Source organism: Arvicanthis niloticus, chromosome 9 (genome assembly GCF_011762505.2).
Source record: "Arvicanthis niloticus isolate mArvNil1 chromosome 9, mArvNil1.pat.X, whole genome shotgun sequence".
NCBI lineage: Eukaryota > Metazoa > Chordata > Mammalia > Rodentia > Muridae > Arvicanthis > Arvicanthis niloticus.
The window spans coordinates 62,887,028-62,909,562 of NC_047666.1; the positions used below are offsets into that span (position 1 = coordinate 62,887,028).

The window sequence follows — 22,535 nt, forward strand, 5'->3', positions numbered from 1 at the left end:
TGAGTGCATGAATCTTAGAGTGGTTCCACCTCTTTTATTAAATCCCGATGGACGTATACTCAGCTGTTCAACCAACAACTCTTCATGGGTAAGCCTACTGAGCACTGGCTATGCCCAGTCACCAAGGTCTTGGTGCTAGAGGCAAAACAGGGAGCATAGCAAAGACGTGTGTGACCCCAAGGCACCATACACTGCTGAACTGGGGGCTCAACTTAGTGTGGACTAAAATTGTGACCTCAGGCCAAAGGCTCCCAATCGATCACGCCTCAGTTTCCTTGCTAGTAGGTGAGGAGACCTACCTTCCAACCTACTACTTCTCATTTACTGCCCTAAGAACACAAAACAGCTGGAAGAGGTGGGTAGGCTGGTACACAAGGGTGACGTCAGCACTTGGGAAATCTGAGGGCTGCCTGGGAACTTGAGGGCAGCCTGATCTACAGAGAAAAATGCCCAGCTAGCCTGGATAACAGATTTAAAAAAAAAAAAAAAAAAAAAAGCTGAAAAATTCAATCAATTCAATCCAAACATCAACCCAAGCAGTTCTAAAAAACTGATTTAAAGAAAGCAACCAGCAATCAGTCCTGGACATTGTTATAATCTTTTATTATGTATCAAATTGTCTTCAATATAACTTACAACCTGATTTTATCTGATAGATACTTTTATCTATTTAAAAGCAAAAAAAATTCTTATGTACAATATCTTATGTCTAGAGTCTGGCAAATATAGTACCTTTCATTGCAGGATTTTTGCTTAAACAACAAGCAAAAATAAACAACCAAAAAAAAAAAAAAAATCAAACTGAACCCCCGGATCCCTCAACTACAAATGTCAATGAATAAAGCATTAAAAAGACAAACACAGAATAACTGTTATTTAGAAATGCATAGTGAATACTAATATTAGTGGCAAAAAACCAAACGGCCCAGACGGTCTTCAGGGCCATTGTTCCTGCTCGGGGTTGGGACAGACTCTAGACCATTTCTCGGCTTCTGCGGATGGCGCAGCACAGGACCATGCTGAAAATCATGCCGAAGATCTGCAAAGACAGGAAGGGGGCGTGGTTCTCCTAACTGGTAGGAGCATCACCCAGTCCAAGACAAATGACCAAAGCAACAAGACCCAGGAAAGGTACTGATGCAGGAGAGATGAAGGCCAGATAACAGGAAGGATGGCAGGGCCCAGATTCTGACAGTCAGCTAAGGTGCTGAGATATTTCCTTAGAGAACATTCAGGGCGAGACTGTATAAATGCAGCTTTAAATCCTAACTTCAGTGTTTCCAACACAGCGTGCAGATTAGGGCTCTCCCCATCCTCTTTTCTTTGCAGGGCTGGGATTGAAACCCAGGGCTTTGCCCATTCTAGCCAAGTGCCCTGCCTCTGAGCCACAGTCTGAATAAGAAGGAAAGACTGATGGTATCCACCTGGCCAGGACAGCCAGGGTTACTTCTGACCCTACAGCACTTCTAACAGCGCCTGGGCACAGCTTGGCAACAGTCTTCTTCCCCAGACCACTTACCATCACCACGGCGATGCCGATGCCGACGGCTCCAATGATGTGGAACTTGCTGTTGAAGACGTCATCGATGGCTTCCGGGCAGGGCTTAGGGAGGCAAGCAAGGCACACGGTCAGAAACAGTTCTCACTTTGGGTGTGTACCTCTTCTTTGCTGACTTGCGGACTCCTGTATCATTCTGAGAGGCCTCGTGGCCAGAGGGCCAGCAGGAATGGGTGTCCATTGGGTACAATAGCTGTCCCAGCTGGTGGCCAGAAGGGGGAACTGAGAGATATGGGGGTACCTCAAACTTGAGAACACTTCAGAGAAAGGTGAGGTTTGAGGTCTTTTCTTTCTTTCTATAATTCTTTTACATGCATGAGTGTTGTCTGCCATGTGTGTGTGTGCACCACACGTGTGCCTGCTGTCTGTGGAGCTCAGAAGAGGGCATCCGATCCCCTGGGACTGCAGATACAGGTGATTCTGAGATGCAATGGTGGGTCCTCTGGAAGAGTGAGTGGTCTACCACGGAGCTAACTCGCTATAGCACCCAACCCTTTCTTTCTCTTTTTGGCAGCTCTCGGCCTGGAACCTGGAGTCTCATCCACCAGACAAGCATTCTGCCACTAAAAGAGGACCCTTTGGGTCCAGCTTCACGTGGCTGTGGAGAGTCACTTTTATAATTCTGCTTCTGGATTAAGGAAAACTGACCAACTGGGAACTGTTTCTAAAGCCTTAGGAGCAGACATACCCACCACAGGATTTGCTTGTTCTTTAAGGCCTGGCACTTGGGCAGTGTGCATGGTCCCAGGTGCCTGTAGCTGTGGGAGCTAGGGGATTTGGTTTCGTCTCTGATCTGGCCTTTGTCTCGCTGCCACTTGAGGAAAGAGGCCCCTGGGAAGAATGTTGCTAAATTCACCCAAGCCCTGGCAAGGATTTGTCTAAGGAGGCAGGGCAGGGTGCCAGAGGGTTGCTTCTAAGTTTACCTTAACCTGGAAAGATTCCAGAATCTGCTTTTCGGGGCAGATGTCCGAGATAAACTGCTCCACACCACCAGCTATGCCACAGCAGTTCAACTGAAGAGAAAAGGCAGGGATGGGAATGAGAAAAACAAGACAGTTAAAAGACGCATGACAGCCTGGTATAGAAATACCCGATATCCTGCACGGATGTACCGGAGGGGTCAGTAGTTTCCGCTACAGAGGTGACCTACCGCAATATGGATGGCTTTGAGTGTTTCCCGCTGGGGCTCATCCTTGTTCCTTAACTTTTGGTAGGTGTCCTTGTAAAACTTCTGGACTTCTTTAATCACCTACGAGGCACAGACAAATCGGGAGCAGAGATGGGTTTCTCCAAAACCGCTTCACAGATACTCTTCAAGCACTCGGCTAACTGCCCCTAGTACCGTCGCTTCACAGATACTCTTCAAGCACTCGGCTAACTGCCCCTAGTACCGTCTATCTCCGCACTGTTCCCGCTTCAGCCCCCAAAGTGCTAGGTTTCGGGAGTCTGCCATCTTGCCTGGCTAAGTTTCTTTTGAGGTGGTGGTGTGGAACTGGAAATCCTCAGCCCCTATCCCTTCGTCAACTCTTTTATCAGCTGGATAGTTTTGTGAAAACAGAGGTCCCACCTCAATCCCTTTCCTTCTTCTCTCACTGAAGAATGTAAGGGGCCCTGCCTTTAAATGTTGCACCGGTGTGTTTCAGCCTGGCCTACAACTCCTTACAGGTCACCAGAGAAACTCAAACTCACGTTCCTTCACCCAGAAGTTCCCCACTCCTCCAGTCCCCACTCCCACCCCCAGCAAGATGTCCCATCTCATTCAAGGTCTAGAATCACACTCCTTTCTTTACAAACTGGAAGAGATGCCCTGGTCCACCTTCACCTTTTTAAATCGCAAGGTATTTTTGGCTATAAATGACTAGTGTGACATCTGTCAAACATCCTTCTCCCACACCAGATGGCGAAGTTCCTCAAGTGTGGGACCTGGAACCCAGATACTTGGGGACCTTTGCATAGCATCTGGTGTGGTACTTGTAGTATGTATTTACAGATTAGAGAAAGGGAATCTTTGCTGATTACAGAAATCCATGTTCTGAGCAACCTTTCTAGATGTAGCGGGGAAGGGCTATTTAGCTGTGATTGACGGGCACACAGATGGGTATACACACGAATGGTTTCCAAAATGAAGAATAGTTCTAAATAGCTACACAGGGCAGGCTAAGCCCCATATTCCCAGTCCCAAGTACTGTATGTCTTGCTCTTGCACGGAAACATACTGGATAAAGTGGTGTGTTCAGTGGAAAACCAAGCAAGTGACTAGCCTGAACCCTTCGATCTTTGCCAACTCTCTTCCCAGCTCAGAAACTCAAATCACTGTAGGACCCAAGTGTTCTTATGGGAAACACCTACCTCATCCTTGTGGGTGTAGCCCCAGACGGCTGCGGCTATCTCAATGGCGAATATCACCAAGAGGAATCCGAAGAACTAGAAGACACAGAGGATGTGGGGAGAGGGACTCCAGCAAGCCAGTCAGCAACACCAAAGGGATGTAGAACAGTTAGCATGCGGGTGACACAGATGAACAGGCAGGAAGGGGTGACCAAAAAGCAGAGAGCCCAAGGCATTCTGGGGGAAAATGTGATCCACTGCCCCTAAACTGGTACTTGGGGGTGTTAGTTTGGAGTCAGGCATTCATAAACCACCACTGCCCACACACAAATGCTACTGAGAATGGGGAAACAGAGGCAGCACATTCATTCTGTGGCGTTTGGGCAAGACGGAAACAATTTTTGAAAGAAGGAGAGAGGACAAAAGGACCTGTGGATTCAGGAGAGTGGGGCGGGAGGGGGGAAGGAAGCAAACATGGCCTTTGAGAAAGGCGGAAATAAACTCTTGGCATTTAGCTGCCTAAAAGGTGGAAGCCAGGCAGGCAGATGGGGCTGGACCTGAAGTAAGGACAGGAGAGGTAGAGTAGAGCCCGGTGGCCTAGGTGCCTTCCTTACTCCACCGGTTCTACCTGTCCTGTGCACTGGGCCTGATGACATTTTGGGAAAGGAATAGGATTAAAGCAAGACTGGCTAGCTACTTGGAGCACAGAAGGAATACTCACCAATCCCAGCATGCATTGGGACTCTTGTATAGCTCCACAGCAGCCCAGGAAACCAACCAGCATCATGAGGGCCCCAGCTCCAATCAGAATGTACACTCCTGAGGGGAGGAGAGTGGAAAAGGACACACGGTTGCAAACATTAGTGTGAAGGCCAAGGCCTCTTCCCCTGGGAGCCTCTGGCTTGTTGACTGCCTCCACTCCAGGGAAGGAGGACTTTTCTTAACAAAACAGCATGCTCCACCTTGGCTCCTGGTTCCTCTCACCTCCCTCTCCCGGGAACTCTGCTCCACCATATCAACACTCTACCTTATCCGTGGGCCCTTTCCTAGAAGGTGCCCATGGACAGGCACCCTGATGCTCAGGAGACAACCCCTGGCTTAGTTTATTATGTTTCATCCCAGCAGGAAAATGTACTTGAGCTAATTTTTTTGTTTTGTTTTGTTTTTTTGAGACAGGGTTTCTTTGTGTAGCCTTGGCTGTTTTGGAACTCACTCTGTAGAGCAGGCTGGCCTCGAACTCAGAAATCTGCCTGCCTCTGCCTCCTAAGTGCTGGGATTAAAGGTGTGCGCCACCACTGCCCGGCATACTTGAGCTAATTTACTGAGACCTCTCAAACTACAGTTTGGGGCTTGAGAATATGATTCCTCCAGAAATCCTTTCTACATGATGCCAGGCACCTAACACTACCCAGTGCCCATGCTGAATAGCTCACAAATGCCTATAACTTCAGCTCCCACGGTCTGATGTCTTCTCTTGGCCTTTGCAGGCACCTCACGCATGCATGCACGCATGCATGTACACACCCACCTACCTTAAATGCCATGAAATCCCATCAGCCCACCTAAGAAATCTTATGGTTGGAATGAAGTTATTCTAGATTAAGGGTTTGAAAGGATTCATCACGCTGAGGGGAGACTGGGTGACGTCATGCCCAAGTCTTCAACGTGAGTGGTTACTGGGGAGGAGACAGGAGAGGGCAACAACTCTTTAAGTCTTGTCCACACCCAGACAACGCAAATCCTTGGATCTGGAACCAGAGTGGATAGCCCTGGCTACATTTATTCCAGATCACCACGGCTAGGACCAGAATCCATCCTACAGTGACACTCTTGAGAAGCCACAGTTGCTGAGCAGGGACTACCTTTGTGAAGCCCCCTCTGTCCTAAGTCCCCAAGGAAAACCAAGAGAGTTGTAGTGCCTCCCATTAAAAAAAAAAAAAAAAGCGTATGTCTCTGTTGCTGTACGTGCTTATGAATGCAGTTGTCCTTGGAGACTAGAAGAGGGTCTTGCAGCCCCTGGAACTGGAGTTAGGCAGTTGTGAGCCACCCAATATAGGTGCTGGGAATTGAACTTGGGTCCTCTGCACGAGCACTACACACTCTCACCCCTGACCACTTACTTCCTCAGCCCCAATACCTCCCGTCTTGCTACCATGCTCTAGCCAATCTTGGGAGGGCAATAGTGACATGTCAGGAGCCTCAGCTTCAAAGCCCAGGATGCTTGGGTGGATATCTATTGAGACCGGGTCTCTTCAAGTGATTTCTGGCTGGCCTGAAACACTATGTAGAATGGCCTGCCCACAAGTTCATAGAGATCCACCTGATTCTGCCTCCCAAGTGTTGGGTTTAAAGATGTACATCTCAGCCAGGTGTGGTGGTATATCTTTTACTCTTTCTCTTTCTCTTCCTCCTTCCCTCCCTTCCTTTTTTCCCTCCAAGATAGGGTCTCACTACGTGCAGAGGCAAGTGGATCTCTGTGAGTTTAAGGCTCTGCCAGTCTCCCAAATGCTGAGATTCAATATGTGAGTCACACCCAGCTAACACAATTTTAATTCCAGGAGGCGGAGGCAGAGGGGCGGAGGGGCAGAGGGGAGGAGAGGCAGAGAGGCAGAGGGATCTCTGTGAATTCCTGGTCAGCTTGTTTTACAGAGTAGGTCCCAAGACAGCCAGGGCTATGTACTGACCCTGTCTTAGAAAGAAGAAAAGGAAGAAATGGCAAGTTGTTTGTTTGTGTTTTAAATAAAATATGGGGTGACTGGGGTTGAGAAATGGCTCACCAAGAATGTTTGCTATGCACCCATGATGACCTGAGTTTGAGATCCCAGAACCCACATCCACATAAAAAAGTCAGGTTATAAGTGTGTGCCAGTGCTGGAGTGGAGCCAGCCAGATCCCGGGAGATAGCTGTCTGGCTGGTCAGCTTAGCTGAAAAGAACTTGAGGTTCAGTGAGAGACTGTGTCTCAATGATCTGGAGAGCACAGAAGACGCCCAGCATTCCTTTTGGCTCCCTCATGTGCACAAATAAATTTAAGAGAAATGACTGGGGTTGAAGCTTTAGTAGCACAAAAAGAGGGACGGCAAGAGTGCAGTCTCCTGGAACTGTTGTGATATGTGCAGCGAGTACAAACAAACAAACACACACACACACACACACACACACACACACACACACACACACACACACATACACACGCCAACTGTTATTAATCTCAACAGTATAAGGCCTACATAACCACTGCAGAAAAATGTGATTTTTTTATGTACTTGATACTCTCTCCCTGTATTCCCACCAGGATCAAAGAGACTTCTTCAAATAGGCTGAAAACGAGGGGGGAGATATGCCTTCTCACGGTACACAGCACACTACGTGACAAGGACTTTTGGCAGGTGCCACAGTGACCTCACTGTCCCCCGCCTGCAGCATCCAGTGTCGGGGCCGGACTCTGCAGGCAGGAGACTGTGGGACTGGCCTGCCGCTGATGCTCATAGACAGCCCAGGGCAGAGCACACAGTGGGCATTTGTGCCTCTCTCGCCTCCTCCTATCGCCGTTGTGACGTGAAGTCACGTGGGGTACTGGCAAACCCCACAGTGCATGAATATGGGTATTGTTTCTGTGCATGCCTGGTCCAGACTGGGCAAGGGGACAAACTCAGTTTGTCCTCAAGTCATCTTCCTGGCCAGCCGAATGCAGTGGGGCCTGAACATGGGAGGCAGTGCACGGCCCCTGGGGAGGCGCACCAGCTGCCAAGGGGACGCCACTGAGTGTGGCAGTAGTACAGCCGTGGTTTCTGACTGTCGTATCAGGGCAAGCCAGGGAAGGATGAGGTCACTCCTTTGAGCTGCAGAACAGGGGCTGAATAAATGGGGAGGGCATTAAGAGATCAAAAGGATTTATAAGCACACAGAGTAGAATCAAGTGCAAACAAACATGCATTTTCTCTGAGTCTATACCCTGCTATGGGAGCTGGGACACCCTGGCAAGGCCAGGGCAGCTTGGGGAGCAGTGAGCATGAGAGAGAACAGTTTTCACAGAGACAATGTTCCCGCAACAGGCCTCTTGGTTCATATGACAGATGCCCTCCAGAAAGATTTTAAACGAAAGCTCTGTTGGCTTTAAATCTCATTCAGAGCTGTGCAGTGGTGGCACACGCCTGTAATCCCAGCACTTGGGAGGCAGAGGCAGGTGGATTTCTGAGTTCGAGGCCAGCCTGGTCTACAGAGTGAGTTCCAGGACAGCCAGGACTACACAGAGAAACCCTGTCTCGAAAAACCAATAAATAAATAAATAAATAAATAAATAAATAAATAAATCTCATTCAGACAGCTGCAGCTTGGGAGTGTCTCTGTTTAGCCTTCTCTAGTCGGGAGGAACTAGACAGCAAGCCTGGCAGCTACGATACAGAGTGGCTCATCTGGAAACAGGTCTCCCAGCCCTAGTGAGTCACGGACCCAATGCGAGCCTCGGATTGTACTTGTTCCCCATGTTAGCATTGAGGGGCTAGGGCTCAATCCCGGGGCTTCCCGAAGGAAGGTGAGGCTGGTGCCACTTCTGAGCTCCACCTTGGAGTTCTGCCCCCATCACTTGGCTTGCTTTCAAAGAGCACTGTCCCTTGCTTCCTTCTGGGAAAGCGGCTCACGAGCCCCAAAACCCGGCACTTGTTAGCGAGGGCAGGCGGTGGTAAATGACAAAGCGTTCCCTTTTATAAAAGGAGTGAATGTTAGCTTTCTGTCTGACTCATGGAAAAATTTACTCATCAGAGGGCCTTCTTCAGGATCTCCATGCTAAACTGCTCAAGGGCTGTTTATTGTACTTTCTTTTCCTCTTGGGCTGACATTATAGGTCTATTTAAATGGGGTGGAGGGAGGAAGGACCTGTGTGGCAGTAGCATATGTCAGGGTGCCCTTTGCACAGGAAGCAGGGCGTTCTGTCCCACCTGTGTATTGGGCTCTGAGCTCAGGCTAGTGAGGACACAGAAGCCTCCCCTGAAGGCCCAACCATCTCATAAGCATTTCCCTTCCACCATGTATCCCTAAAGGAAAAAGAACCTCATGTTCTCTTGGTTAGGTTCATTATCCCCAAATAATTGGTCCCCACTCTACTCCCTCCCCCACCCCAGCTCATTCTTGCCTTCTCTCCCTCCCATGGCCGGTTACTCCCGTTCAGAAGAGACTCACTGACATTTCATATGCTGAGAGCGTGGGAACCCCCAGAGAAGTGTGGGTACGTACGCCATGCCGGATTCAGGTGGGAAAATGAACAACCAGGCATGGCATTCCAGTGCAGGAAGGCCACCTTACTGAGGACATTTACATCCCGAAGGTCCCAAGGAGGGATGGACACTGATGGCCTGTGGCCATATCCCCTAAGTTCCTTCACTCCAGCTGGGGGCCTGAGACGAGGAAAATGTAGTTCTGTGACATGTTTGTAAGCCTGGGACGGTGTCCCGCTGACAGGAAGAAATGTACCAGGACTGAACAGGAGAGAAGGCCCTTCCATGGAAGGTACCAGCTGTTCTGAAGTCTTGCATTTCTGCCTCACCACATACCCTTTCTTGACTGTGCAACCTGTGGGCTCGCCTCAGGAAACCTGAACAAAGAAGCTTCCTGAAAGGTCACCTGCATTACTTGGCTGGTCTGAGGGCGGCCACGTGCGAGGGCTGGCTACCCAATCACGCTAGAGAAGCCAACCCCAGGCATAACTGGTACTCGTAGCACATGTGCTGGGAGGACTATGGTGCCCACAAAGGGCTGGTCTCACAGTCCAATGGGAAAGGGGACCCAGAGGACAAAGCCTTCTTGACCCTTTGCCCAGGGACAATACTGTCAGTTTCCCAAAATATAATGGTTGTCCAGACAGGGCCCAGACCTAAGTACCACTCAGTTCCCTGATGTCTTAGTGCCTTTGGCAGTAGCCCCTCGTCCTTGGAAGCAGAATGATGTCTTTAGAGATGAACTCATAGAAAGCTTGATGACACAGGCCTTTAATACCAACCACTCAAGAGGCTGAGGCAGGAGACTACAAGTTTAAGGCCAACCTAAGTAAATACAAGGGCAAACGTGAACAACTCAGTGAGACCCTGCCTCAAAAGTCTTGAGGGAAGAGAGGACTAGAGATACAGCTCAATGACAGAGTGGTACCCAGCAGGCTGCAGGCCCTGGGGTCAGTCTCCAGGGGTCTCTCTCCCCCAAATCACCACCACCACCATCATCACCACCACCACCACCCTAAAATGCTAACAGGGCCCAGTGCAAAGGGGCTGAGAACTGACAAAGTTGAAGATGCCAGCCTCCAGTGAGGGGCTGCTGGCTTGGACTCTGCTTTCAGTCATCTTTCCGTCTCTTTAGGGAGGACCACTGAAGACCACTTTGACTTTATAACAATTGGGAGGATGAGAACCAGTTTCTGGAACTGGGCTCCTCTTCCTCCACTCCCGTGGTAACCACTCTCCGCCACCTTGGATGGTTTTCTTACCAACAGCCAGCCCACCACGGCCAGGGAGCAGGGGATCCTCTCTGAGTCTCAATTCGTGTGACATCAAAAGGCTCAGAGAACCTTACCCTGCTCCTGGTGAAGAGGAGCGGTGGTCACTTCTTACAAGGGGACCTCCCCTTGCCGTGCAGCATAGAGAACTCCAGAAGGAGCTGGGGTTTGTGTTCTAGGGACAAGAGCTTGGGCAGTGTGTGGGGGTTGTCTAGGTTGTGAGGTGGGAGCTATTCCCTATTTGTAGAGTTTCAGGAATGGAGCCAGTGAACTACACCAGGAAGGGTTCAGATGTAGGACTGGTTTCCTCCTAGGTTACCCAGTCACAAGTGAGAATCTTTCTTCCCATATCTAAAAATATACAGAACCAGCCTGAGTCCTGAATGCTGGGAAGAACTACCAGGTGATCAGAACAGCCAAAAGGAAGGAGGCCTAGGGAGTCAGAACTCTCTTGGAGGACACAGGAACCATAGGACCCTTGGTCAGGAGGTCAGCCTGAAAGGATACCTATTCCTGTACGTGGATCTGTGGTCCTTAGGGACCCTGTGTGCTGGGGCACGGAGTGTGCCCGGCTCCCCTCAGCACCCACGCCCGACAGCAAAGCACTCCCCACCCTCTCCTGCTCTCCCTGGCATTCCTGCTCTGAATCAAAGCTTTGTTGCTAAAACAAGTCAGGGCACTATGGAAACACGCTCCCTAAAAACTCTGCTTGTAGTTAGAAACACAAAAGACCCAACCATTAACCACCTCTCAGTTCTTTTCCTCACATTCTTTTTTAACAACAGGGCAACACACCCAGGCCTTCCCCACTCCACTGCCAGTGAACAATAACAAAGGACAGGAGAACAGAAGACCTAGACAGAGAACTCAGGTGCTTGCACCCCTAGAGACTCCTCCCCACCTACCCGGCCAAGTCTGGCCCCAGGGAGGAGGGGAAAGGGAAGGCTGACTGCAGCCATGGCCCTTGGTCCCTGCAGCCTTTGAGATGATAACCCTGTCAGAATGCTTTCTTGTCTTTTGTAAAAATAACTCTGGTGGGTGGAAAGAAAGTGACAACACTGGGTCTGATGGCATGGCAGGATCACCCTAAAAATAGGGGGCTTCCTACTTCTAAATCAGGCAGACTAGAACCAAAGGCTGAGCTTACTCAGGCCAACAGCCTTATGAGATGGTCCCTGTGGCATCTCCTCTCACAGAGGAAGAGAAAGGTGCTGAATGGTACCAGGAAGGACCAAGGAGAGAAAGCTATTGGCTGGCCGAAGCTTGGGCAATGCCCACCTTACGGGACATGGAAACCCTTCCTTAAGGGAAAAGTAGTTTTTCCCAAAGGACGGGATGGCCTCTTAGGTCCAGTGACTGACTTATTTTCTTTCTTCCCTTTCTTTTGTTTACTTATCTTTATTTTATGTGCCTTGGTATTTTACCTACACATGTGTCTGTGAGGGTGTCAGATCTCGGAGTTACAGACAGTTGTGAGGCACCATGTGGGTACTGGGATTTGAACTCATGACCTCTGGAAGAACAGTCAGTGCTCTTAACAGCCGAGCCACCTCTCCAGCCCAGACTTTCTTTTTCTTTCTTCTCTCTTCCCTGTTCTCTTTCTGTCTCTTGGCTCTTTGCTTAACTTCTCTTTTGACATCCCTCCCAGGACCTCCTGCAAGCTCCTCCACCTTTAATCTTAATTTTGTTGTTGTTATTTTGTGTTTTTCAAGACAGGGTTTCTCTGTGTAGCCCTGGCTGTCCTGGAACTCACTCTGTAGACCAGGCTGGCCTCAAACTCAGAAATCGGCCTGCCTCTGCCTCCCAAGTGCTGGGATTAAAGGCGTGTGCCACCATTGCCCGGCTAATCTTAATTTTGATGGTCTATTCAGGAAGCCAGTCTGGAGAGAGACTGGGAGGGGAGCCCCTTCTCTCCCGGGCTCTGGAGATGCATGCAGGACAATGGTTTCTGACTTAAGAAGATTACAATTTAGTTTGGAGACACACAGCATGTAAAGTGAGGCTCTTAAACGCCCGGGAGTAGTGACATCCTTGCCGGACAACTTCACATCAGAGAACAGTCAAATTGGCAAACTCAGCTGGCAAGACAAGAAACCACAAGAATCAGATGCAAACACGCAGACACAGCTATACACACACACTAAGCCACCTAACTTGAAAGAGACAGGGCTGGCTCATGTGGCCAGCTTCGCTCTCCCAGGCCGCAGACCCCAGGTCAGCATGGAGTTTCCAGAGCTGAAGTGCCAACCCCTCCCTCTCACCTGTGTAGAAGCTGGAATGGTTAGTTTCTTGCTCGAAGATGCTCTTGGTCTGGGAGTCGAATCGGAGCCATAGTCCAATGGCTAGCACTGCGATGCCAGCGAGCTGCAAGATACACAATGCATTGGCTGGCATTAGTTCTGACCGCCTGGGATAGCATATGCCACAGATGCTGAGGAGACTCGCAAAGGACTTCTGCATCATCTCTCTTTCCGCCCTCCAAGGGCGGCTGGCAGCAGAAAGCAATCTGTAAGGTGTGGGCAACCCAGGCGGTAAAGCCAGCAGAAAACGGATTAACAACTCCCTGCCAGAAGAATACTACACAGCAGTGAAGATGAAAGATGGGTGACGAGAGCTACACTACAGGTGTGCCTTACAACGTTCGGCGAAAGCACAAGCCACTGAGCCCACACCTCGGGACTCCATATGCTGTTTACGCCGCACAGACATAAAATATACATCATAGAAGTAATAATGAATACAAAACAAAACAAAAAACATAACCAGTGGGCATCAAGTGATGATGCGCTCCAGGTCGGGGGAGGAACGGATGAGCAGGGTGGGTGAGCATCTGGGCTGTTGAATAGGATGCTATGTGATACTTTATTCCTCATGCTGTGTTGGTCAAGCAGGCCTTGAACTTCTGGGCTTTAGCCATTCCCCTGCCTCGGCCTCCTGAAAGACCAGGTATATGCTATTAATTTTGTTGTATTTTTAACTTGAGCCAGTGGCAAACGTATGCACGGGGGTTGGGGGCAGCTGTGACATGCCAGCACATGACGAGACGTATCAGAAGTGTTCCTCACTTACCAACATCAGCCCTTTGTTCACCAGTCCATCCCTGCCCTGACCCTGGAGATGCAGATGCTGTTGGGGAGGCCTCTGCCAAGCCTTTCCATCCCCCACCCGCCCAGTGCCAGCTGACCTTCCATCACTGGTACCAGGGCTTGCTGAGGGAGTGACTCACAGCCCTCGAGTGTAGTGGCTGGCTTGCTAGCTTGCTGGCTGTGGGAGACAGACCTGGTTTGGCTGGTCTATCCACCCTATCAGAAACAACTAGGTCATCATCTTGCTTTTTGGGGATCTTGGTTCTCTGCCCTAGGAACTGTGTAAGAGTCTGTGGCGTGGACACCCCCTCTCTCCACTTTCCGTTCTTTCTCCCCAACCTTACGCATGCTGTGGCAACAGGATTGGGTGAACTGAGTGTCAAGTGTGCATGGTGACACCAGGAAGGGCCACCCGGGATGTTAGTCTATAGAAACCACCTCGCCTGTACCCCCAGGCGTAGGCTGCTTCGATCCCACTGCATACAAACTGAGTCCCCACAGTGAGGGCTGTGTTTCCTGGCTTAGAGCCCTACCACTTCAGCCTTTCCATCTGTAAACCAGAATGGTGGATGTGGCCTACCGGTGCCTTGCCAGTTTGGCCAGGGACTAAGGGGGCTTACATCAGAACTATATTAGGAGGAGGCGTCTAAAAGGGCTTTAGGAAAACAGCTTAGCTTTCTCAGCACCAGGTCACATGACCCAGCACCCTCTGTCCTGTGCGTGAGGAATGTTTCCCCAACCTGGACCATCCTGTGGAAGGTCATCTTCCCACACTGCACAGGCCTCCTTCTTAGATAAGACACTGCCAAGCACCACTAAGAAGGTCCCAGACCAAGTGTCCCTGGCTGGATACTGGAAGAGTTCACGAATGCCAGGTTTGATGGTGCAGGAATTACAGTTAACATGAACCTGAGAACTGTGTATCCAAAGATGGGGGTCAGGTTCATCTTCCTTAGTAAGACACATGGGAGAGCCTCTTTAGGCCTAGCCCAAACAGTGCAGAGCTGCTTTCATGGCGTAGAAGGATGAGTCCTCTCATCCTGGGCCAACAGAATGCTCCTGACCACAGGGAACACCAGAATCAGGACTAGGGGAGACCATGCTTGGCTGGGCCCTGGGTTAGACTCTGGTGTACGATCAGGAAGTGATTTGCATATGTATTTGATATACCTGTCTACCTTGGGACATGAAGTTTCTTTCTGTGGTGAAAAGAACTAGAAAAAACTGTAAAAAGCCCTGGTTTAGGGCTTTGGAAGCCCCTTCTGTTCTAGTCTGTGAACACCAGTGGGGGGAAGAAATCTGGGCTAGAAAACGGAATCTTGGCAGGACAGGAAAATCTCAGGTCTCACCTAGGCCACAGTGAGGGCAGACGTCGGTCCACCTGTGGGAATCACCGAAGCCTAGTGTCACAATTCTGGGCTGTCCTCACCACAAAGCTGCCTAACAGTGAAGAAGCAAATGCAGATGGCTGCAGAAGCTTGAAAAAGGTCACTAAACCCTGGGCTTTTTTTTTTTTTTTTTTTTTTTTATCAAAAAGTCACCAGAGAAGACGAAGGCTCAAGAAAAGCAGACAACAGGAAGGCGGGGCAGTATGTGAACACCTGATTAGGTGTGATCCAGCTGCCATCTTTGTCTGATTAGTTTTCTTTCTTTCTTTCTTTCTTTCTTTCTTTCTTTCTTTCTTTCTTCCTTTCTTTTCTTTCTTCCTTTCTTTTTTCTTTTCTTTTCCTTCCTTCCTTCCTTCCTTCCTTCCTTCCTTCCTTTCTTTCTTTCTTTTTTTTTTTTTTTGAGACAAGTTCTCACTATGTAGCTCTGGCTATTTCAGAACTCACTTTGTAGCCCAGGTTGGCCCCCTGCCTCCATGGCTGGGACTAAGAGTGTGCAATACCAGGCTCAACTCTTGTTTTGTTGTCAAACACATTCCACACCACACTTTGCAGCCTGGCTTGTGAGGAACTTGCTGTGTGGACCAGTCTGGTCTTGGAACCTCCTCCAACCTTACAAGTGCTGGGGGTTGCAGGCGGTTACTTTACTTACTGCCGTTTATTTTATTTTTTTCTTTTTGAAAAACAAAACAAAACTCCGGTGCTAAGTGGCTGGAGGGGATGCCATATAAGTTATTAGCTGCCTGGTTCTGCGTAATGGAAAGACAGCTACAGCACGCTAAGTCAGCTGAAGGCGGCAGGGCTGTGAAACCTGACTAGCTCACACTGGGTCTGTCTGCAACATCAGTTAAAGAGCTCTGAATACTTCCAGGGGAGCATGCTTTTGGTGGCAGTGGTTAGGGGTACTTCCTTTGCCATTCCTGACTCTCGCTCCAGCTACTTCAACCAGAGGAGAAACTAAGAGACCAGTAGCAAGAACCAGGCAACTTTTGCCTTTAAAAAGCATCATGTCAATCAATTCCCAAGGAATGCCACAAGGTCAAGGGGCTGCTTCTGCAGGTTCCTGTGCAATGGGCCGTCAGGCCTCTGGTGTCTGCTATGCTGACGGTGGGAAGGCTTGAATTAGGATATATATGGGCTACATGCAAACGTTAATACTTAAGGCATCCTTGGAGTTTGACATCTGCAGGGGTTGGGGTGGGGCAAGGGCTCTTGGGTAAGGGTAGGATTTAGGAGTTCCTGGAATGTCCACCTTGGAGAGAGACAGCAGGGGAGGACTGTGTCTGCATCTGTGAGGCAGAGAGATTACCCCCCAGCCTCCAAGCTCCTGCCCCAGGACTTCCCTTCCTTGATGCTTTGCATCCTCCAATTGGAACCAGACTAAACCTTTGTCTCTTGATTGTTTTTATAAGTAACTTACCACAAGAACAACAAGAGGTTCCCTTTCAGGCCAACTACCTGACACTAGTAGTCACAGCCACACAACTGGCCAGCTCCCGTCTGTAGCGTCCATCACGACCAGGGCAGGTTTAATGCAGATGCTTACACTGGCCCCTAGAAAGGGGCCAGATCAGTGTGGGGATCTTGAGCTGCAAAGGATGGAGATGAAAGCCCAGAGGCGGCTCTCCCAGCCAGAGGCCCTGCCTACAGTCGGCCTAGCTACCTTTTTTGGTTTCCAACAAAAGCCAGATGGAAACAGTCTGGTTTTGCTGCTCCTTTGCCATCTGGCCCCAAATGGTTCCATCCATGTGACAGTAAAGGAAAGAAGGAGTTTCTCTCCTTGTTTCACTGGGGCTGCGTTTTTCGGCTCATATGGATTTTTTTTTTTTTTTAATTAGTGTAAGATGGACCATAAGAAAAACGGAGACAAACCTAAAATGCATAGAGTCTACAAAGAACTCAGCCCGGAACTTCTCTCTCTCTCTTCAGTCCCTTTTTACTAAAACAACAAAACAAAAAACCAGTGTGTGTGTGTGTGTGCACTTTGTGGTTGTCTGTGTGTAATGTTAATTTTATGTGTGTGTGTATGTATGTTATGTGTGTGTGCTTTCGTGTGTGTTATGGCCTGCCTTCACCTCAAACAGGGTCTCTTATTTTCTATGTAGGCACAGCTCCGGGTAGATTCTGGGCTTCCCTTCTCTACCTCTATCCCTACAAACACTTGTGCTGTATGTGGGTTCGGGGGATAGGGACTCAGGTCCTCCAGCTTTTTGGGAAAGCACTCAACCCACTGAGCCACCTCCCCAAACCCCACACTTTCTATATTGGTTTTTGAGACAGTTTTGTTAAAGAGCCCCGCCTACCCTTGAACCCTCTTCCACCTCTGCCTTCCGCTTCCCCAGTGTTAGCTTGGTCAGTTAGGCCTGTCAGGATCGTGAGGAACAAGGAAAGTCAGAGGCTGTCACAGACCAGAGATTTAGGACAACAACTGCTGTGATGTGGGACCTTGGGTGAGACCCAGGAACAGAATGAACAGATGGAAGTAAATGTGGCACAGGTTAACACCAATGTGGCAGAGCTACCTGGGGTGGGGCAAGCCTGTGCTCCAGACAGTGAGTTCTGGGATACCCTGGGCTCTTTTATGAAACCTTACTTCACAAAACCTCCCCCCAAACTCAAGTAAACCCCAAACAAACATGGAAAGGTATGGCGTGCATTAGAAACCGGTGAAGGCTACACTACCTAGCTTGGCTACTGCCTCTGTAGGTCTGAAAACCAGCAGCCGATGACGATGCCTGCCTGTCTCTCCCGGAAAGCTTCAGTCTCCTTCCAGGGCTGCTCAGTTAATCAGCTTCTTACTGCCTCTGTGATTCTGTCTCTGCCAGCACCACACTGGCAGGTCTCGGTCTGTCTGTCTGTCTGTCTGTCTGTCTCTCTCTTTCTCTCTGTCTCACACACACACACACACACACACACACACACACACATATACACACACACACACACACACACATACACACACACCCAACAAAAAAAGAGGAAACCAGAAACCTATGCTCTCTGTCTTCGACCTTGCTGCCTACAGGACGGTCCCGAATCCTCACAGATCAATCGTCCCAACCTGCAGCTGATGCCCAGGAACCCCAGGCTCCTCCTCCTCCTCCTTTGATTAGCACCAGTTTTCAAGCCTGGCAATCCTGCCTCTGCCTACCAAGTCCCTCTTCCTAAAATGTCACCCTGGCCCCCTAGACTGTTCTTGCTCCAGCACCTCACAGAACACACAGTCCTGAAGGTCAGATCAACTTCTTCATTCCTTTTCTTATTTGCCCCACTCCCCACCTTTCCTAACCCTCACAACAGCTCCAAAGAGACACTCTTTCCTGATATTTCAGGACAGGCGAAGCTGCACACAGCAGCTCCCGAGGGCTTTAATCCCAGCACTCAGGAGGCAAGAGGCAGAGGCAGGCAGATCTCTTGAGTTTGAGGCCAGTCTGGTCAATAGAGGGCTAGTCAGGGACACACAGTGAGATCCTGCTTCCTTCCCCATGTCTCCCAATGCTCCCCCACCCTCCAAAAAAGTGCAGTGGGGCATCTGTAATCCTAGCACTTGGGAGAACTGAGGCTGGAGGATCTTTGAGGCCAACATGGGTTACACACTAGGCTCAAGGCCAGCCTGGGCTATGTAGTAAACCCTGATTTAAAACCAAAACAGAGTAGCATCACCATGCCTGACTCTTGTAAAGCCTTTTGAGAAGCCAAGTTTCTGCAAAGTGCTTGCTCTGTGGTCCTCTCTAACTCTGCCCTTCGAGAAATCCAGCTGTATACTCCAATTTGGGGTGAAAGCACTGGTAACCTGGTCATATAAGGATTAAGCCAATTTTCAGAGGCACAACACCTTCTCCCTGTCTTTGCCTTCTGGTGTTAACCCGGGAATGGGTTCACAGGCCTTGGACTTGTGAGGCAAGCCCAGGAGCCCTCCATCACTGCACCACATTCCAGATCACGGCTGTTTTCCCTGATCCGCAAGTGCAGAGCAGGGTTTTAGTGAGTCACATGGAAAATCTCACTAGTGGACAGTCGCGGCCTGAAACACAACCTGTAGCCAGTGGAAATAACTCCAATTCCAAAGGTTGATTTAACAACAACAACAAAGCTAAGTAGTAGGTACCTGGCTGTTCAGTTGTTTCTGGCCCAGTTTGCAAAACTGGATCCAGTCAGAACTTGTGGAAGTATACACCCAAGGGGGAAGGGGAGCTAACACAAACTCTGTGGGTGACAGACTAGGAGACTTGCAACTGAGCCACAACTGCACCGGATCCCTCAGGTGGGAGGTAGCATGTGACCCCATGAGACAGATCCCAATCACAACACACTGGGGTGCACTGGGTGTTCTGGGCAGGGCTATCTATTATACTTTGGTTTGATTGGCCATACTTTTTTTTTTTAAAGGATGAAATACTTATCATGCTTTCCCTAGTACAGGTTAGAGGATCCAGAAAACAGAGAGCAGGAGAACTCAGCCTGTTGGGCTTCCTTTGTATTTGGCAGGGGTGGGGATGAGGAGGTGGGATGGGGGAGGGTGAAAGGGGGTGGGGGTGGGGACTGAAACAGGATTTCACTTAGCCTAGGTATAAACTTTATACTAAGGATGACTTTGAACTTCAGAGCTTCCTGTCCACCTCAAACGGTAACAAACTCAAACAGGTGTGTGCTACCAAGCCTGGTTTTCGGGATACCGGGGATTGAACTCATGGCTTTGTGCATGTTAGGAAATCCGTCTACCAACTAGTTCAGCTACACTTCCAGCCCACTCTGCATGGACTTGAAGTAGCCTCATTTGACATACTGAGAGGGACTGAGGTGGGTGCTGGGGCGTGGAGGAGGTCTGGAAAGGGGACAGGTCTTTTTTTTCCTACTTCCTGTTGTTCTTCTGGAAAAACAATGGCTATTTCAGGGAAGGATGGTGGCATCATAGAAATGTAGTAAGCAAGAAGTAGGAAGCCCTAGAGCTGCCACCTGCCGGACCAGCCACCAGTTCCTGGCTGCACATAGGGTGGTGTCAGAGTCACCCGGGGAATTCTAGGCATGTGTTTGACCTGTCTTCACCAGGTGATGTGACTGTACACACACCTCCGTGGAGACGGAGGTCACACAATTCTGGCACTACTGTCCGGAGCTCAACACCAGGCACTTTCCTCCACCTTGAAGAGTCTTCATTTCCTTAGCTTTCGTTTCTGTGAGACACGTTGACTGTAGTTTGCCTGAAACTTGTGATCCTCCTGCCTCAGTCTCCTGCATGCTGTTGGGATTACAGGCATGCACCACACAACTGGTTTCATTTGTCATTTGTTTCAACACACGTGCGCGCGCGTGTGCACACGCGCAGACACACACACACACACACAGAAATGCTGTTTCACTTTCAGCATAGGTTGAAGATCAAAGTACACACATAAAACACTGTGGAAACTGTAGGTCACTACAACCACTAAGTCTCTGTAGCAGGAAAAATAGTAACAATAATAATAATAAGCCTTGAGAAAGACAAGGGGTGAGTAGGCGGATTGGCAGGCACTCCCTAGATGTTGTATGTCCCCTGTGATCTGAGGACGTGGCTGGCAGAAGCTACAAAACTTCGGACATTGGGTTTCTGGTTTATGAGGCTGGGTCTTAGGTGGTGGAGGCAGATGGGTAAATTTACCTTTTCTACACCCAGGAAATGCTTGCCAGAGCCTAGGGCTGGATGGACTGACTGGTGGAAGTGAGGTGGGAGGCGAGGCTGGAGAGGTGTGCTCAGACCCAGGCTATGGCCTCTCCTGGGGTTCCAGAATAGGCAAGGGGGAGGGAGGAAGACACTGTCCCAGGCTGGCACAGGACAGGACACAGTCGTAACTGTCCCCTTCAGCAGATGCTCCTCACTCTGCTGTATGCTTCTGTTTGAACACAGTGCACTTGGGCACCTGCAGGCACCCTTGCTCACTCTGCCCAGGAAGACCAAATAGCCAGGATGCAATTTCGCCATCAGCAGTTTCCCAGGCCCTGAAATATCAGTCAAGCTTGAAGAAAGCTACCGAGGCGAAGATAAGGCCCTCTGTGTCCACAGGCTTCAACATTCAAAAGCAAGTCAGGCCACCCAGACCCATGGGCTCTGGGCCTCACCCATCCCCATGGCAACCTCCTCTCACCAGCAAAATGCCAAGTCTGAGATGGGCCGAGGGCGTTTAGGAAGCTGGGCCACGAAACGCCAGCAAGAACACACAGGATCCCAAGTGGCAGCCGTCTCGCCTGCCTCCCCTCCCCCACGAGAGACAAACTGTTGGCTGTGGGAAGGCAAGGGCTAGCCAGTACTAGAGAAAGGGGTCCTCCTACACTCAGGTCCCACCCCTCAGTTATGAACAATACTCAGGTCCACTCCAACAGAAGAGAGTTCATGCCTGCCTTTCCTTGAAGATCACAACTGTTAGCTTTTGTTTAAAGAACAAGGGGATGGATTTGAGATTAACTGAAGAACTGGCCTGGCCGGCAGGCCCAGAACAAACTCTCAGACTGCTCTTTCAGCTTCTATCAAGTGGGTAGTACTCACGACTACAGCAAACCCCTGGGGGGACCCCTTCACCAGCCAGCCCAGGCGGTCACAAAGGGAAGTCCCTAGAACCTGTTAGAATGCTCCCTCCTAGACCTTGGCCGGGGTGGGGGTTATCCAAGAGCCTGTGTTTGATCACATGCCCTGGGTTATTCTGACACTTCCACCATTACAATCACTACCCTGGACTTTTATTTAAATACTGCACAAGGATGGCAGGAAACAGCTTTCTCTGGAACTGTGAGCCAGAAGGAGAGCTTTCCTCACACCTTTTCTGAAAAACACCATGAGAAGGGAGGAAGGGAGGGAGGGAGGGGCAGGACTTCCTGGGTTGCTGTTCCGTATTTGTGGCCTCCCTGAAAGGAGCAAACCCCCTCCCCTCTCCCCGTCACAGACGGGGGGGGGGGGGGGGGGGGGGGAAGTGAGGCTCTGGCACTCTAACCAACCCAACCACAAAGCCACAGGAAGTCCTCCTGGACGGCTGGCTAGAGCCAGTGGAGGCCGGCGGGAGTGGGGGCTGGAAGACTGAGAGGCTGGCCCAGTGGCTGGGCAGCTCCACACTGAATGATCAAGGGTAGCAAGCTGGAGCAAAGCGCTCAAGTTGGAACGTGCATCTGGTTCCCAAAGGTGCGCTGACCTCTTTACCCTAGTTCTCCAGTGACTCAGAGGCTCCCATGGCCAGCCAGGGCTGCAAGTTGTTGAAACGACACCCCTCTTTTCCAAGGCTAAGCAGTTATGCAGGATCGCAGACTACCCCAGGCTCTTTACGAGATTTTTTTTTTTTTTTTTTTTAATTTTTAAACAAGAAAACAGAGACTGCAGTCAGGTTGTAGTTGATCTAGCTTTAGCAGGGCTGAACTTTAGCAGGTGAGGGGAAATATACAATGTTTACAACAGAGGCTGCCAAGAACAGTAGCTCCTATTATATGTGAGGACCCAGGCACGCCTTCAGTGGTGGGAGGTGCTTTATCACGTTAGGATCCTTCTTTGACTAGTGACTAGGCCTCCTCAGAGACGTTACGCACCCAGAACGACACAGCCAGAACAGGGAGGGCTCAAATTGAACCAAGGTCACAGAGATGAAAACTTGACTCCAGAAAACTGCCCGTGTGCGACTGGCAATCCCCAGGTCCCGAACAGGCTGGACTTGGAAAAATACTCTAACTTTAACT

At 49.9% G+C, this 22,535-nt stretch overlaps 1 protein-coding gene across 1 annotated transcript in view; it reads right to left on the reverse strand.

Moving 5' to 3' along the window:
* Nucleotides 1-586: 586 nt before the first annotated feature.
* Nucleotides 587-22,535, reverse strand: part of Cd9 (CD9 molecule) — a 34,281-nt gene continuing 12,332 nt past the window's right edge. Inside the window, exons 2-8 of the mRNA XM_034512648.2 lie at nt 12,631-12,733; nt 4,608-4,705; nt 3,908-3,982; nt 2,709-2,807; nt 2,482-2,571; nt 1,520-1,603; nt 587-1,039 (exon numbers count right to left, since the gene is read on the reverse strand). Of these exons, the coding sequence (XP_034368539.1) occupies nt 974-1,039; nt 1,520-1,603; nt 2,482-2,571; nt 2,709-2,807; nt 3,908-3,982; nt 4,608-4,705; nt 12,631-12,733 (615 nt within the window). The 3' untranslated portion in view covers nt 587-973. The remainder of the gene's footprint in view (nt 1,040-1,519; nt 1,604-2,481; nt 2,572-2,708; nt 2,808-3,907; nt 3,983-4,607; nt 4,706-12,630; nt 12,734-22,535) is intronic.